This window comes from Esox lucius, chromosome 3, assembly GCF_011004845.1.
Source record: "Esox lucius isolate fEsoLuc1 chromosome 3, fEsoLuc1.pri, whole genome shotgun sequence".
In the NCBI taxonomy this organism is placed as follows: Eukaryota; Metazoa; Chordata; class Actinopteri; order Esociformes; family Esocidae; genus Esox; species Esox lucius.
The window spans coordinates 16,060,112-16,078,133 of NC_047571.1; the positions used below are offsets into that span (position 1 = coordinate 16,060,112).

An 18,022-nucleotide genomic window follows, 5' to 3' on the forward strand; every position below is an offset into this window, starting at 1 on the left:
GTTTTCCACAGAGACAGCAGTGTTTCGCCGTGAAGGACAAATCTAAGGTTGGCTGTGACAATCTTAGGTGACAAATAAATGAAAGACAGAATTCTCTCACCTTTTAGGTAAAGGATACCAACCAGAGAATCCACCTCACAAGTGCTCTGTAAACAAAAAGGATTTCTGGCGATCTTAGTCATACACTAGCCAACGACTAGTATGTATGCTGTCTTGATGTATATAAGACGTATGTATGCTGTCTTGACTTGTGGAATTCCTGAGTTGCTGTTTAGTTTCTAACCTCAAAGCTAAAAATGTTAAGTATGTTTCGTATTTTGAAATAGGAGGAAACGTAGCTAACCAACTAACCAAATGTGTGTATGAAAAAATTATCAAATACCTATACCAATTTACAGCTTATTTCCTAGAATGTCCATTCTGCATCATCAAATGTAAAATAATTTACACTACACTGTATCTCATTCACCATCCACATTAGCAAGTAATGGATAAACCCTGGGCACGAAAACAGATACAGTACCAGACTGACATACAACCTCATGCCTGAGAGGGAGTGATGATAACTGGCTATGGGGTACCGGCTTAAGGCCAACCAGCAGTGACCACTGACCTTCTGTGTATGTTTAAATCCACTCTCAGTGTGTTACTCCTTTTTAAACTGGAAAAAACTACTTAAAAAGAGCTTGTTGTAGTTGAATGGAAGTGACTACAACTTAAGCCTACTTAGTTTTTTACACAAATAGGTGCTACTCATTGTGCTTCTATTACTTAGCCAGTACACCAGAGATGCCACAATGAGTTAAATTCCTCTCTTTCTTTATACTATTCGGTTGACTCCAGTACCAAATGTAGTCAACCAAATGCTTCTAGTTACATTCCTTCGATCAAGAAAGTCCTTATTAACCAGTTCTATCTCAAATTGAATCACATGCCTTCTTCTAATACATATAGGCATATACACTCACCTAAAGGATTATTAGGAACACCTGTTAAATTTCTCATCAATGCAATTATCTAATCAACCAATCACATGGCAGTTGCGTCAATGCATTTAGGGGTGTGGTCCTGGTCAAGACAATCTCCTGAACTCCAAACTGAATGTCAGAATGGGTAAGAAAGGTGATTTAAGCAATTTTGAGCGTGGCATGGTTGTTGGTGCCAGACGGGCCGGTCTGAGTATTTCACAATCTGCTCAGTTACTGGGATTTTCACGCACAACCATTTCTAGGGTTTACAAAGAATGGTGTGAAAAGGGAAAAACATCCAGTATGCGGCAGTCCTGTGGGCGAAAATGCCTTGTTGATGCTAGAGGTCAGAGGAGAATGGGCTACAACAGCAGAAGACCCCACCGGGTACCACTCATCTCCACTACAAATAGGAAAAAGAGGCTACAATTTGCACAAGCTCACCAAAATTGGACAGTTGAAGACTGGAAGAATGTTGCCTGGTCTGATGAGTCTCGATTTCTGTTGAGACATTCAGATGGTAGAGTCAGAATTTGGCGTAAACAGAATAAGAATATGAAGCCATCATGCCTTGTTACCACTGTGCAGGCTGGTGGTGGTGGTGTAATGGTGTGGGGGATGTTTTCTGGGCACACTTTAGGCCCCTTAGTGCCAATTGGGCATCGTTTAAATGCCACGGCCTACCTGAGCATTGTTTCTGACCATGTCCATCCCTTTATGACCAACATGTACCAATCCTCAGATGGCTACTTCCAGCAGGATAATGCACCATGTCACAAAGCTCGAATCATTTCAAATTGGTTTCTTGAACATGACAATGAGTTCACTGTACTGAAATGGCCCCCACAGTCACCAGATCTCAACCCAATAGAGCATCTTTGGGATGTGGTGGAACAGGAGCTTTGTGCCCTGGATGTGCATCCCACAAATCTCCATCAACTGCAAGATGCTATCCTATCAATATGGGCCAACATTTCTAAAGAATTCTTTCAGCACCTTGTTGAATCAATGCCACGTAGAATTAAGCCAGTTCTAAAGGCGAAAGGGGGTCAAACACAGTATTAGTATGGTGTTCCTAATAATCCTTTAGGTGAGTGTACATTATACTGGGCAAGCAGTCCATCACCAAGGAACATCAATCACCTGAACACAGCATCCAAAGGGTAGAATCATTCCACTCCATTCAAAACACACTCCCCATTTGGGCCTGAGTTTACCTAGCGGTCGCAGCCTGGTCTTAGACCTCTGCTGTACATGTACGGCTGTGGCATGGGTTGAAATTGGATCCACAGCTCTTTCAGAAATAGAAAACAAATGCTCCCTCTATATTTCCTGAACCCTATATAAAATATGTATAAAGAACTTTAGGTGAGGGATGCTCTGGATTGTGATCCATAGTATATAGCTAAAGCGTCACTAAAACAGTAGCATGCTTCGAGTAAGGCCACCACATGCCCTCTCAAAATGCCACCACACTCCTGAGTGTGGGAGAGAGAGAGAGAGGCAGGAACAGATACCAACTGAGAGGAAACGTAAAGAAAACAAGCAAGGGAGACATTTAGATAAAGAAAGCAATAGAGCGACTAGAAGAGAGGGTGAACAATAGAGGTAGACACAAAGTAAGGGAAAGAGAGCGACAGAAACTGACTCATCACAATCTGTTGATACCTGATTCCCTAGGGCCCTTTTAAACCACAAACACCACAGGCCCAATCCAAAAGCAGCAATTCTAAACATGGCCCCTGGCATTCCAACCCTGGCCCCACAGCGGAACGCTCATGCCTTCCACGGGGTCTCCACCCTCAGCACGCAACATGCCTGTGTGACCATGATGTTTCCAAGGGAAATGTAGGCTAATATGCTGCATGTGCGTAGAAAGAATTTGGCAAATTTTCACAATATAGGTAGTGCCAAATGTTCGTCCTTTTGCTTGAACATGGTGAACAGATGTTATTTCTCATATCCCACTGTATTTCATGCGGTGGAATGTCACCCTATTTCAACACTGAGTGCGTTATAGCTTTGTTTTCTTCCATACATACATAAGGCCTAGTTTCCATTGCATTATACAACAAGTGTAGATCACTATGTCCCAGAGTCATATTGGTTTGACACATCTTCAAGCACTTCATAAGGAAAGTAGCATGTGCCAAGCCACAATCCTTCCTTATGAAACATAATTCCTCTTGACTAGTCAGCTTTGCTGCTCTGATCATTTTCCTCTACAGTGCCAAAGTCATAAAACTAGGTCAAGCAATAAACCAAGCATTACATAATGGAGGGCCTTATCCGTCTCAGAATCTGAGTAAATGTGTGCAGGACTTGTAAAGGACATGTATCATGCAGGAGTATGGGGAAACAGTGAACCCAGCAAGTCATATTATCACAACTACCATCAGAACATCCATAGCATCTAAGCAGTTTTATTATTCAGTTCACTTCAACATTATCCAGAGATCTCCTGAGTGTATAGTGCACAAAGTGCCTTAGTAAAGCAAAACAGATACAGTCCACATAGACCTGCACCCCACCCCACTTAATGGTTAGTGCACTTAGAAATTCCAGTCTCACCTTGTCACTCTTCTTACTGTCTTTGGCCTTGCGTGCTGAAGGACCCATTAACATCAGTTCCATAACCCGGGAGCTCTTCACATTCTCTCCGATAAATCTGATGACTTGCTGGATGCTGAGGACCAGCTTTTCCATCCCATCCAGCTTTTCAGCCTGCTTCTCTGAGCGCTGGTCTAATGCAGTCATGATAGAGCTCATCTCCTGACACATCTCCTTCACTTCTCCAACCACTACCTTGCCCTGTGTCTCAGTCAGGGCCGGGGGTAGAGTTAGGGCTTTGGCAGGAATATGGATCTCCTCCTTATCTACCTTCAGAGTTTCCACATCCCTTTCTATACCATCAATGTTCTGAGACATTCCATCCAGCCTGTTGAGGACCTTCTCTTGGATGTTTATGAGTCTGTCCATCTTACTACTCAGAAACTCAATGTGATTCTGAATGAGATCCAAGCCGGCACCGGTGCAGTCTGGGAGGTTGTTCATTGTGCTGGGCTTTCCTGGTGTAGAGTTAGAGTTCACTATCTTGGAAGTCATGGCAAAATTAAGGACACCCAATTAAGACAAAAAGGATCATGGAAAGGCTGATGCCCAAAGTTCATGAGACAGACGGGAAATGTTTTAGAAGAACACAGCTAGTCTTATCCCACAGTGCTCCACCTGAAGTGAACATGTAAACTCATTCACCAGCCAAAGTGTGAATACAATGCCAGTTTCTCATAAAAAATAAATAAATAAAACACAGTGTCATAAGTGAAACAAAATGCAATACATAAAGAATAGAAACTGGAAAATACAGCTAGTAAAGGTCACTGTTATCCGTGTAAGCACCTTCAGAGCTCTGACTTCATTGTAATCCAGTTGTGAAATCCAGTTGTCCCTATGTCTCTAACCCCGTGTTTGACGCCTCTGCACTACTTCCTACCAGAGGCAAGATTAAGAATGGAATAAGCCGTCTCCCTAAATGTAAAAGAGACAGCCGACGTCAGCAGGGGACCGGCCACAAGGCGGGTGGCTTTGGGGGCCATGAGGGGCAGGGGTTTGGCTCTGGATCGGCTGTCAGACATCTGAGAACCTTTAAATGTTAAGCCAACCACCGTCACCAATCACTGGCTTGCCTGCCAGGTGTCAAAATGACCAGTGTACACAGTCCTTCTTTACTAGGGTGAACGGAAAGTTGTTGGGACGATGCTAGACACATTGGGTTTCGTTTACTTTATAAGCATGCATAAATGAGTTCACTTTTCAGTCTGATTTGGCTGGACAGGTGCTCACAGGAAGGGAAAAGAGGGGTCACTGAAGTTTGTAAGAGGTGGTATCAAACAATTTCAAAAGTTGTTTTTGTGAAATGTAGCTCTGTAGCTCTGCAACCTACAGTGTAATTTACAGCATTTTAGTTTTAAATCTTAGTATCTACAAACCCGATTCCAAAAAAGTTGGGACACTGTACAAATTGTGAGTAAAAAAGGAATGGAATAATTTACAAATCTCATAAACTTATATTTTATTCACAATAGAATATAGATAACATATCGAATGTTGAAAGTGAGACATTTTGTAATGTCATGCCAAATATTGGCTCATTTTGGATTTCATGAGAGCTACACATTCCAAAAAAGTTGGGACAGCTAGCAATAAGAGGCCGGAAAGGTTAAATGTACAGATAAGGAACAGCTGGAGGACCAATTTGCAACTTATTATGTCAATTGGCAACATGATTGGGTATAAAAAGAGCCTCTCAGAGTGGCAGTGTCTCTCAGAAGTCAAGATGGGCAGAGGATCACCAATTCCCCCAATGCTGCGGCGAAAAATAGTGGAGCAATATCAGAAAGGAGTTTCTCAGAGAAAAATTGCAAAGAGTTTGAAGTTATCATCATCTACAGTGCATAATATCATCCAAAGATTCAGAGAATCTGGAACAATCTCTGTGCGTAAGGGTCAAGGCCGGAAAACCATACTGGATGCCGGTGATCTTCGGGCCCTCAGACGGCACTGTATCACATACAGGAATGATACTGTAATGGAAATCACAACATGGGCTTAGGAATACTTCCAGAAAACACTGTCGGTGAACACAATCCACCGTGCCATTCGCTGTTGCCGGCTAAAACCCTATAGGTCAAAAAAGAAGCCGTATCTAAACAGGATCCAGAAGCGCAGGCGTTTAATCTGGGCCAAGGATAATTTAAAATGGACTGTGGCAAAGTGGAAAAGTGTTCTGTGGTCAGACAAATCAAAATTTGAAGTTCTAGAACAACATATGCTCCCATCCAGATGTCGTCTCTTTCAGGGAAGACCTTGCATTTTCCAACATGACAATGCCAGACCACATACTGCATCAATTACAATGTCATGGCTGCATAGAAGAAGGATCCGGGTACTGAAATGGCCAGCCTGCAGTCCAGAACTTTCACCCATAGAAAACATTTGGCGCATCATAAAGAGGAAGGTGCGACAAAGAAGACCTAACACAGTTGAGCAACTAGAAGCCTGTATTAGACAAGAATGGGACAACATTCATATTCATAAACTTGAGCACCTTGTCTCCTCAGTCCCCAGACGTTTGCAGTCTGTTATAAAAAGAATGAGTTGATGCCATGTAATTTAAAATCAACTTATTTTTCCCTTAAAGTGATACATTTTCTCAGTTTAAACATTTGATATGTCATCTATGTTGTATTCTGAATAAAATATAGAAATTTTAAACTTCCACATTATTGCATTCTGGTTTTATTCACAATTGTACAGTATCCCAACTTTTTTGGAATCGGGTTTGTAAGAGTAGGAGTAGATCCTACATTTGAATGCACAACTGAAGCAATACACTTTGCTAGATTGTTGTGTAATGTTTTAGAGTAGCGCTGATAAAATCTTATTTGCCATAACTCTTCTGTTGGCTTCATCATGTTTTCTGTCTAAAAGCTAAAAGTATTGTTAGTTTTGTATCTAGCTTGCTTTTGTTGGAACACATTCCAGTTTGTGTGTGGTGCATTTGTTAGCAGCATTCTTATTAGAGCCAGAACAATTTATTCCAAACATTAGTCACAAAGGCATGTCAACCACTATTGCAGGTATTTTGCTGATATGGTTCATTATGATATATAGTCTAAACACCACAGATAGATGCCAAATGGAACAATATGACTCCATCAAAGCATACATTCTTAAATGACTTGATAAACCGCCATCAAGACGAAGATTTGGATCTCCAAAAAGAGATCAAGGCTTGTGTCCATGTACTGCACCTATCGGCAAACCTTTCCAAATGTGAATAGAAAAGTGTACATACATATAATTTAATGTTATGTTGGTGCTAGTCACACCATTTCTCCTTTACTGTGTTCAGCAGAATATTGTGAATCAGTCGATAAAAGCCATTACGGTAAATGTATTACATAATGCATCATTTGCAATGTATTTTTGTGGAGGGAGGTTGCCCTAATAAGACAGTCGTCACTTATGTCTGTTAATATCAAACAGTTGGTGACAAACACGTGGTATACATAATTCCAAAGGGGAGAGCCAAGGAAACGAGCTGGTCATTGACATCTTTCCACAGACACAACCAAATCCAGATATAACCAAATCTGCCTGTCATCGGTGGCAGTTGTTTTGTCACATAGACAATTACCATGTCCAAACCAATGGAGCCATTTGGTCATGGTCATAAGAACTCAAATTGAATCAGGAGAGTCTCCGGAACATACAGATGTGTTTTGCTTTGCTATAAGATGCCAACAAGCCATGCTACCAACCAGAAGCTAACTTCAGTATTCAGTGGAAGATTACCCTCATCAAAAGACCTTACAAATAAATTCCTTAGAAAATACCAGTTGGAGCAAAAAGAAAAATAGTAGAATCTGCTTTCTTGCACTAGCACTAACACTAAAGGCGATTCCATTGTCATTTGAAATAAATGTACATTATCTTTTAGGTCCAACACTTCCCATTCAAAAAACAAAATAATATATGCAAACGACATCTTAAAACAATTTGATTTGTTAACTTTATAGTCAGACTTTAGTGACTTGGACCTGCATGTACTGTAAACAAAACGCCATTTCAATTGAAATGTCTTCCCAATAACTCTTTGAATGGGCCCTAAGTTGCTGTGGAAATCTTTCGGTTGGCTGTGAAACGGCTGTAACTAGGAACCACCCAGTGAAGTTGCAAAAGAAAGTCAGTGCAGGTTCAGTCTGCAGCCTGCAGTCCTGGAGAAAAAAGATTAAGGCCTTTGGCCTCTGGGCTGAAATATGAGAAAGGTGACAGCAATGATTAATAATGTGTCTGTCCTCTGACAAACACATTAAGTAAGATAATTCCCACACCATCACACACGCATAGCCTACTCATACATAGTTAAGACAGTTACAGCTAGATTTTAAATTAGGGCCTGGTAATTGGACCCCTCATCAGTGCACCCTATGAACATATCAAAATATGCTTGATGCAGTGGTCTGTCTGGGACATAAGGGCTTTGCATCATTGGTGAAATTATAAAAACAGATTGTGCATCATCAATACAAACACTGCTTAATTACCCTGAACAAGAGAATGGGAGACTGCACTCCTAAATTCTAAATTCTTTGTCTGGATGCAAAGACACATTTTATCATTGCAGTACCAAACGGCAAAAAGAATATGCATGTTGGCACAAACAACTGTCACAATTCATAATAAGTCTGCCTGAAGATAAAATAATGTAAATCTATTGTTACACCTATTGTGCAATTCATATACAGCTCTGGCAATGGGCTTTTTTCCAGAGCTGTATACAAGTAATAATCATGCCACTTATATTGATAATAATCATTCCACTTGAAGTCACATATAGACAAATAATCGCAATAAAAAAAACAGTAAACTTCAAATGATTATTGTGCCATGGACGTCACCGCATGCCCTCCCTTCCACCAGCCCATCCTACAGCAGATCCATTGATGATATAGCTATGAAGGCTCAGATTTCACTGCAAGTGAGTAGGATTCACTCTTCTCTCCCATACTTTCTCATTCCGGAGTAGTTACCCTAGATACACATGTAAGGAGATACCCTGTCAGTGGTGCCTGAATCCTAGCCACAGTAGTATTCACACAGTACACTGACATGTAAACTGAGCCCTCCTTCGGTTCAGATTTCTCTGTCCTATTTGCAACAAAGCTCTAGCAGGGACAGCACACCCTGAGTGTCAAGTAACAGATGGAAAGTAGAGGGCATAACAAGACATTACAAACAGAATAGGAAAGGAGATTACAAGACATTACATACAGAATAGGAGAGAAAAGGGCATAACAAGACATTACATACAGAATAGGAGAAGGCATAACAAGACATTACATACAGAATAGGAGAGGGCATAACAAGACATTACATACAAAATAGGAGAGGGCATAACAAGACATTAAATACAGAACAGGAGAGGGCATAACAAGACATTAAATACAGAATAGGAGAGGGCATAACAAGACATTAAATACAGAACAGGAGAGGAGAGGGCAAGCGTTTCAGAGGGTGGGGGGTTTGCACCTGTTCTTGGGTGCCAACAGATGACGGAATGGCAATTTTGCAGGTTATTTGGCTCTGCTTTCAGGACTTTAAAAAACATAGGTGGTTACTTTACACATGCAATGGTTGTATCATGGAATAAAAACTTCCCATCGAGCCAGCTGGCAAAGGAGTAAGACATTTTAATTTGATACCTCAGAAATGTAAGGATACCTCAGAAATCAGAAATATAAGGATGCCTCAGAAATGTAAGGATACCTCAGAAATCAGAAATGTAATGATGCCTCAGAAATATAAGCATACCTCCGAAATGTAAGGATACCTCAGAAATCTGAAATGTAAGGATGCCTCAGAAATCTGAAATGTAAGGATGCCTCAGAAATGTAAGGATGCCTCAGAAATCTAAGGATACCTCAGAAATCTAAGGATACCTCAGAAATCTGAAATGTAAGGATGCCTCAGAAATCTGAAATCTAAGGATGCCTCAGAAATGTAAGGATGCCTCAGAAATGTAAGGATGCCTCAGAAATGTAAGGATGCCTCAGAAATATAAGGATACCTCAGAAATCTAAGGATACCTCAGAAATCTGAAATGTAAGGATACCTCAGAAATGTAAGGATGCCTCAGAAATGTAAGGATGCCTCAGAAATGTAAGGATGCCTCAGAAATGTAAGGATGCCTCAGAAATTTAAGGACATCTTAGGATTGGATATTCTGTCCCTACAAACATCAAAATAAAGTGGAAAGGCTGAAAGTAGGGACCAGATATGTGAGTGAGGTAAAAAATCAATATTCACTTGCTGTTTTTTTCTTTTAATCCACAGAACAAAAGTGCAAAAGCAGAACAAAATCTTCCGCTCCTGAAGGGAGCATTCAAAAATGAAACATTCAAAAATGAAACAAGGCAATCAATCTGCTACTGCTCTGGTTAGTCCTATATGATGCTATGGGGGAGATTAAGCAGATTGTTCCTTAGGGTTTTATTGTGGATAATAGCAATAACTCTTCATTTTCCTAAAAGGATGTTGACACAGTCACTAACTTGTTTACGACTACTAAATCTGCTAAATAATGCAGCTATTACAGGTAGCACTATGTTGATCATACTGTGAAATCCATGTGGGTTACGGGTAGAGAACCACCTCCCTAAACCAATGTTTTAGCATTTGAGGGTCAAATCCCTAGTCAGTATACCAATATTTGCATATTCAACATATGTTCAAATCACCTAGAAGATACAATACATTTGGGATAGTTCATGAGTTTGACTTGGTTCACAAAACATGCTAATATCTTATATTGATTTAAATGCTGGATTGATGCCTTGTCAATTAGACAGCTTACAGTCTAAGAACACAAATGTCCCAACATCAGGCCAAAACCTCAGCTCTTAAGAATAAACACTACTACATATGACACTCCTTGCATGTAAGCTTATGTGTAAAGCATTTACAATAGCGAACTAGATTCTGCTGAGAGACGATGTTTGCCAGAGCAAAGGCATGAATAATTAAATACATACCTTAATTAAATTGAGCCAAAATCACATAATGTCTCTTTTTTATGGAAATACTTTGAAAAATAATTTCTGAATTAAACTCATTTTAACTGATATCCTGGTGATTGAACATTCCATGTATTTATTTATTCTGTACAAATACAACATTAGGGGGCCAACACAAAGTACGCCTGAGGCCCAACCAACCTCTTTCCGATAGGCAGCAGCTAACAAAACGTAAAAATGTTGTGTGTGCATGTACATGCCTATGTGTGAGTGTTTGTGTGAGGTGCACGTGTATGTGTGTATGTGTGTGTGTGTGTGTGTTTGTGTGTGTATGTATGTATGTGTGTGTGTTTTTTCTACTGTTGTTTGCTCCTTGGGGTTTAAGGCCGGGTGTCTCTGTAAAGCACTTTGTGACAACTGCTGTTGTAAAAAGCGCTTTATAAATAAATTTTGATTGATTGATTGATTGATTTGATTGTTTTGGGTGTTTGTTTCGGGATGTGTGTGTGTGTGACCTGACTGACCCTGTAGATTTGGAACACCTACAGTATTCACTTGGTTTACAAACAAAGAACAGACAGTTCTCTAGGTCAGCAGTAACACACTACTGGGGTAAATGATATACACAGCAGGCATACCACATAAATAGAACCAGCAGGCAAAGCAAACTCTCTATCTCCAACAATCTACTTGTTTACATTCAAAGTTACTCAAAAGACACAGATATTAATGTTACAAAAAAAATTATAAATCTGCTTTTGCAAAAACATTTCTCACATTATTTTGTGAGTATTAGCAAGTACTGTGGCACATTTAACATAACACTAACGAAGTCACACATGCATGCACACACAAATCCATATGCTAATGTTTGTGTAAATACAGTCCATTTTAACCATATATTATTCTAAGAATGATACACATCCACATACACTGTGTGGCAGAGTAACAGGTGTGGTATTAGCAGGGCAGTTATTTGGCAAGTGGACAAAATGTTATAACTGGACCTTTGGCAAGGGGACAAACGCTGTTATAAATGGACCTTTGCCTCTCTTACCCAGAACATACTGTCCTGTCCTGGGATCCTCCTGGGTCGTGGGCTCTCTGCTGTGGTTAGAAGAACCAGGGGCTCTAATGTAGGAGCTGGATACATTTAATAAACCCATGGGACCATTTGACTTGACCAAAGGCCTTCTCAGTGTCCTTATTAGATAACTTCTGTGAATAAATTATCTTAAAAAGGCTAAGATTAGATCCTAAGACAAACAGATTTCTGTGAGGGAAGCCAATCTGTGTTAATCTTAATGAACAAACTGACCCCTAAAAAACTAAACTAAAAATCTCACTGGCTTTTTACTCGTTACCTGATAAAATTGCTTTCTAATATGATCTTGATGCCATCTGATGCTCATTAAATTTAGTAAACATTTGTATTTGCTGTGCACTGATTGTATTACTGCTGACAAAATCAGAAAATGTGTATTAAATCCTAGACCTTTTACTGAGGCTTGCCCATCCTTGACCTGTATTCTAGACAAAATCCAAATCTAGTTATTTATGTTTGCCCGATTTCTGCTCCAGTAATAGGCCGTGTTTCAGGCATGTTAACACTATTACCTAAAATTGACCAACTGAAAGTATTGGTTTAAGGGAATATAAGGCTGATCCTATTGTTCGCCGTTTCCTGTTGTGATTTTAGTTGTGCCACTTCAAATCTAAAGGACTTAAATGATGTTACCACTGCCCTTGACACAAAGCAATGTTGTGCTGCTGTTTATGTTGACCTGGTGAAAGCTCTTGACCCAGTAGACCATTCCATCAATGTGTACCAGCTAAGGAGTATTGATGTCTCTGAGCTGACTTAGCCTGGTTTGCTAACTAGATTGTTCAATAACATAGCAAAGGTAGTATGAAGTTAATTAGTATGTGAATCTTAATCAACAATACTATGTATAAAGTATACTGAGAAAAAAGTATTATACTCAGCTGGCCCCTTTAAATAGTTCTCTCTAAAATGTCCATCCTTTATACAAACTTCTAAACTAATCCTAAATCAGATGATCATCTTAGCCAGGGTAGATTTTGGAGACTTAATTAACATTTTGGCAGATAAGTAATCTCTTGAGCAGCTAGATGTTCTCTACCATTCAGCCATCAGATTTTCCACCAGTTGTCCTCACAGAACACATCACTGCAAAAAAGCCATGAACGGAACACCTTGATGATCCAGGATATACCTTGGAAGTGTGCTAGCCATGCCTTAGCGTGTGCCGAGATGGGCATTACCGATATGAACTAAGAGAATTACAGGGAGGAAGAAAGACCTCCTTGTTCACTTTCATGCCTATTGAACTTCATCACGTTAGGTTTCTCAAAACTTGACAGCAGGTGTCACTCTAAGTCAAGACAGAGGGAGCCTTGCCTGATTGCCCTGAGGACGTCAGAGTGGTTTGGATGAGTCAGTGTAGTCCTCACAAGTTATGGAGTTGAATAAGAGTATGGCAAAAGTCCAGTCTTATCATTACTGGATCAAATGCCAAAAACATGTTTTTTTAATCAGTATAATAAAATATCAAAAAGCCACAAAATGCAAGGAATTAAATACATGTAAGTGGAATGATTAAAAGATAGTCAGTCTAAGACAATACAGGGGTCTTCCACAGTGGATGCCGTACTGTAACATACCGTATATGTGCCGTGGTGCAATCATGTGTAACAAGTGAGTCAACGGGATGTATTGAGTTACATATGGGAAAGCTTAACCCCATGTATTAATAGTGCTGCAGATCTTCCAGATACCACAAGAGAGAAAGAAACCGGAGAAGGTGATGGATCTCCATCTTGTCTCTGGAGCCATGCTGACTGAATGAATCATTCATCCACTTCAACTAAATCAAAGCCTAGATTATGAATGATTAATCGAGGACAGCAGTTATTTGAAAACAAACAAGTTTTACCTATGTGCCATTGTTGAGCCTTAACACAATCCAAATACAGTGCTCTGTGATACACCAACTATGTGTGTATCACAGAGCTTACCTGTGCATTCTGGGAAAGTAACAATAATTTTGCAATACCAGGGAGCACCACATCCTTCAAGCTAGAACTGATAGCTTGCAGGACTTAGAGCATGTACCAAAGGTTCTACTACCACTAGAGCTCAAGACATGTCTGTCTTTTTCAATTAGTCATTCACATGGAAAAATGTAAGAACTCTGCGTTAGCCATAATTCCTTTTCCTCACCACCATATATTACAACTCCTGGGCTTCTCGACATTACCCCTCAACACCGCTACAGCACTACCACACATTCCTTAAGTCTCATCCCATGTGTTGAGTTTAGTCATTTAATTAAATGTTCCAGTTACAGGAGGCACAATGTTCCTGGAGATAATACATTGAGCAGTAACAGCTGTGACAGTTACCAGTGGTATCAGATATTTAATGTGACCAATGTCAAAACACAGGTTTTGGTTTCTGGGTGTTAATGGCCAGGCAGCAGAAGGTACTGTGATTATAATAGGGTCCACAAAGAAGAAAAAAACATTCCCTGGTGCTGTAATATTCCTATCTAATGATAAAAAGTACAAAATCACAAAATACGATTTCCGTAGTCACCCTCAGAGCACAGCACAAAATGGCTGATCTCTTCAAATGAAATCTTCAAAGGCAAACCCCATTTGACAGGCACCACTCTAAACAACATGGCCACATGATGACCAAAATATATTTTCTTCCTCTAATACACTCATAGAGGTAATGAGTTATGAACTGCTAAAGTCTCCTACCCAACCCATCACCTAAGTAGTCATTACTTCTGATTTGTGATCTTGTGTATACCAGTGTGACAGCTGAGGAGATGTAAACAGTACAGACAGTACTCGTCCCAGACCAATTCCTAAATGAAGGTCGCACATTACATCAGTTAGGAAAAAAAAGACAGATCAAAAACATGCCAGTCTCACTTGATTGGTCTAGCCCTCCCATAGTAAATATTGATGATATAAAACATGATGCTGGGTGCTAACACCTGTTAATAAACTACATCGCAACTGATCGCAACACAACTTATATGAACTTATATATTGCTATATAGAGACCACTGCAACTTTTTCTTTCCTTTCCAAAAAAGTTGAAAAGGAAAGTTTTGAGTGAGGAACAGAAGCCTTCAATTTGCAATGGTCTCTTCATTTTAACCCTTCTGTTACTCACTCAAAATCTTCCTTTTTCAACTTTTTTGGAAAGGAAAGAAAAAGGTGCAGTGGTCCCTTAATTTTTTCCGGAGCTTGTTTAATATGTTTATTTTGAATCACCGGTACAGTGATTTATTAAACAAAGTGATTATTTCAAAATATAATTCAAGAGCGTGCATGGGGATCTCAGTGTTGAAGGTGAAAAATGATTAGATGTCTACACTAGGGTGACTACAACTGTCACAGAATCGTTGGCAAGTTCTTCAGAGGAAATATAAACTGGTGAAACAGCACATGGTCATATTAAGTTTAAAGCGTAAGAGTCCCATGCTTAAAGTCGTAAGTGAACATCCAGTGGCTTCAAAAAGTATCCAGATCCCATCCCATCGCCCACATTTTGTTATGTTATGGATTGAATATTTTATTGATTAAAAAAGAAATATCTACAAACAATACCCCATAATGACAATGCAAGAACACACTTTTAGAAATGTATGCCAACCTACTGAAAAAAATTTTATATCTCATGGACATATGTACAGTGGATATAAAACGTCTACACATCCCTGTGAAAATGCCAGGTTCTTGTGATGTAAAAGAATGTGCCAAAGATGAATCATGTCAGAAATGTTTCCACTTTTAATGTGACCTATAATGTGACCAATTCAATTGATAAACAATCTGAAATCTTCAAGGGGGAAAAATAAAAACGTTACAATAACCTGGTGTGCACACCCTTAAACTAATACTTTGTTGAAGCACCTTTTGATTTTATTACAGCACTCAGTCTTTTTGGGTAGGAATCTATTAGCATGGCACATCTTGACGTGGAAATATTTGCTCACTCTTCTTTGCAAAAGCGCTTCAAATCTGTTAGATTGCGAGGACATCTCCTGTGCACAGCCCTCTTCAGATCACCCCACAGATGTTCAATTGGATTCAGGTTGGGGCTCTGGCTTGGCCATTCCTAAACGTTAATCTTCTTCAGGTGAAGCCATGCTTTTGTGGATTTGGATGTGTGCTTTGGGTCGTCGTCATGCTGAAAGGTGAACTTCCTCTTCATCTTCAGCTTTCTAACGGACGCCTGAAGGTTTTATGCCACAATTGCCTGGTATTTGGAACTGTTCATAATTCCCTCCACCTTGACTAAGACTCGGTTCCACCTGAAGAAAAACAGCCCCAAAGCATGATTCTGGCACCACCATGCTTCACTCTGGGTATGGTGTTCTTTGGGTGATGTGCAGTGTTGTTTTTGCGCCAAACATACGTTTTGGAATTTTGGCCAAAAAGTTCAACCTTGGTTTCATCAGACCATAACACATTTTCCCATGTTCTTTTGGGAGACTTGATGTTTGTTTTTGCAAACTTCAGCCAAAGACTTCCGTCTTGCCACCCTACCCCATAGCCCATTCATATTAAGAATACGTGAGATTGTTGTCACATGTAGCACACAGCCAGAAATCCAACACTACTGTTGTTTGGTCCTTGGGGTTTAAGGCCGGGTGTCTCTATAAAGCACTTTGTAAGCAACTGCTGTTGTAAAAAGGGCTTTATAAATAAATTTGATTTGATTGATTGAGAACTTTCCAGAAATTTCAAAGATTCTTTCCATTATTTCTTGCAGATCCTCTCAAACTCTGTTAGACAGCGTGGGGAACATCAGTGAACTGTGATTTCTGGTCTTCCTATAGGCCCATGAGGTTCAAGTCCAGGCTTTGAAGACATACAAACATTTGTCCTGAAGCCACTCCAACATTGTCTTGTCTTTGTGCTTAGGGTCGCTGTCATGCTGAAAGATAGATTTTCCCTCCAATCTGAGGTCCTGTGCACTCTAGATTAGGTTTTCGAAAAGGACCTATATGTATTTTGCTCCAGTCATTATTCGATTCATCCTGACCAGTCTTCCAGTCCACTCAGAAGCATTCCCAGAGCATGAAGCTTCCACCACCACTCTACACGATAGGAATGGTTTTAGCCAGGTGATGAGCATAACCTAGTTTTCAACCAAACGTAGCAACCGATGTATTATTGCATTCAGGCCTATTGTGTAGGTCCCCTTTTTGCTGGCAAAACAGCCCTGACCCATTGAGGCATGAACTCCACTAGACCTCTGAACATGTGCTGTGGTATCTGATTTGATTTTGTACTCATCAGACCTGATCAACTTTTGCCTCATGCTCTCAGAGTCCTTTAGGCAGAATGGCATATGCCTTTTACCCAGGAATGGCTTCCGTCTAGCCTACCATTTTCCATAGTGGTCTGATTGATGAGTGCTAAAGAGATGGTTGTCCTTTTGGCAGGTTCTGTCATCTCTGCAGAGAATCTCTGAAGCTCTTTTAGAGTGTCCATTGGGTTTTTGGTCACCTCCCTGACTAAAGCACTTCATTAGGCCGGATGGCCTGTTCTAGAAAGATTGTTGTTGGATCCAATAGTATTCCATTCAAAATGATGGATCCCACTGTACTTCCCTGAACTTTTAATGCTTTAGCCATTTCTAGGGTTTACAAAGAATGGTGTGAAAAGGGAAAAACATCCAGTATGCGGCAGTCCTGTGGGCGAAAATGCCTTGTTGATGCTAGAGGTCAGAGGAGAATGGGCCAACTGATTCAAGCTGATAGAAGAGCAACTTTGACTGAAATAACCACTCGTTACAACCGAGGTATGCAGCAAAGCACACAACATTTGTGAAGCCACAACATGGACAACCTTGAGGCGGATGGGCTACAACAGCAGAAGACCCCACCGAGTACCACTCATCTACACTACAAATAGGAAAAATAGGCTACAATTTGCACGAGCTCACCAAAATTGGACAGTTGAAGACTGGAAGAATGTTGCCTGGTCTGATGAGTCTCGATTTCTGTTGAGACATTCAGATGGTAGAGTCAGAATTTGGCGTAAACAGAATGAGAACATGGATCCATCATGCCTTGTTACCACTGTGCAGGCTGGTGGTGGTGGTGTAATGGTGTGGGGGATGTTTTCTTGGCACACTTTAGGCCCCTTAGTGCCAATTGGGCATCGTTTAAATGCCACGGCCTACCTGAGCATTGTTTCTGACCATGTCCATCCCTTTATGACCACCATGTACCCATCCTCTGATGGCTACTTCCAGCAGGATAATGCACCATGTCACAAAGCTTGAATCATTTCAAATTGGTTTATTGAACATGACAATGAGTTCACTGTACTGAAATGGCCCCCACAGTCACCAGATCTCAACCCAATAGAGCATCTTTGGGATGTGGTGGACCGGGAGCTTCGTGCCCTGGATGTGCATCC

At 40.4% G+C, this 18,022-nt stretch overlaps 1 protein-coding gene across 5 annotated transcripts in view; it reads right to left on the reverse strand.

The window, feature by feature from the left end:
• Positions 1-18,022, reverse strand: part of mylk4a (myosin light chain kinase family, member 4a) — a 35,554-nt gene that overhangs the window by 14,369 nt on the left and 3,163 nt on the right. For 3 of the 5 annotated variants that reach the window (XM_010885276.4, XM_020045549.3, XM_020045548.3), the window contains exon 1: positions 3,540-4,446. The exons of the other annotated variants lie outside the window; for them this stretch is intronic. In XM_010885276.4, the coding sequence (XP_010883578.1) occupies positions 3,540-4,073 (534 nt within the window). In that variant the 5' untranslated portion in view covers positions 4,074-4,446. Of the gene's footprint in view, positions 1-3,539; positions 4,447-18,022 lie in introns of those variants that run through there. 5 annotated transcript variants of the gene reach the window in all.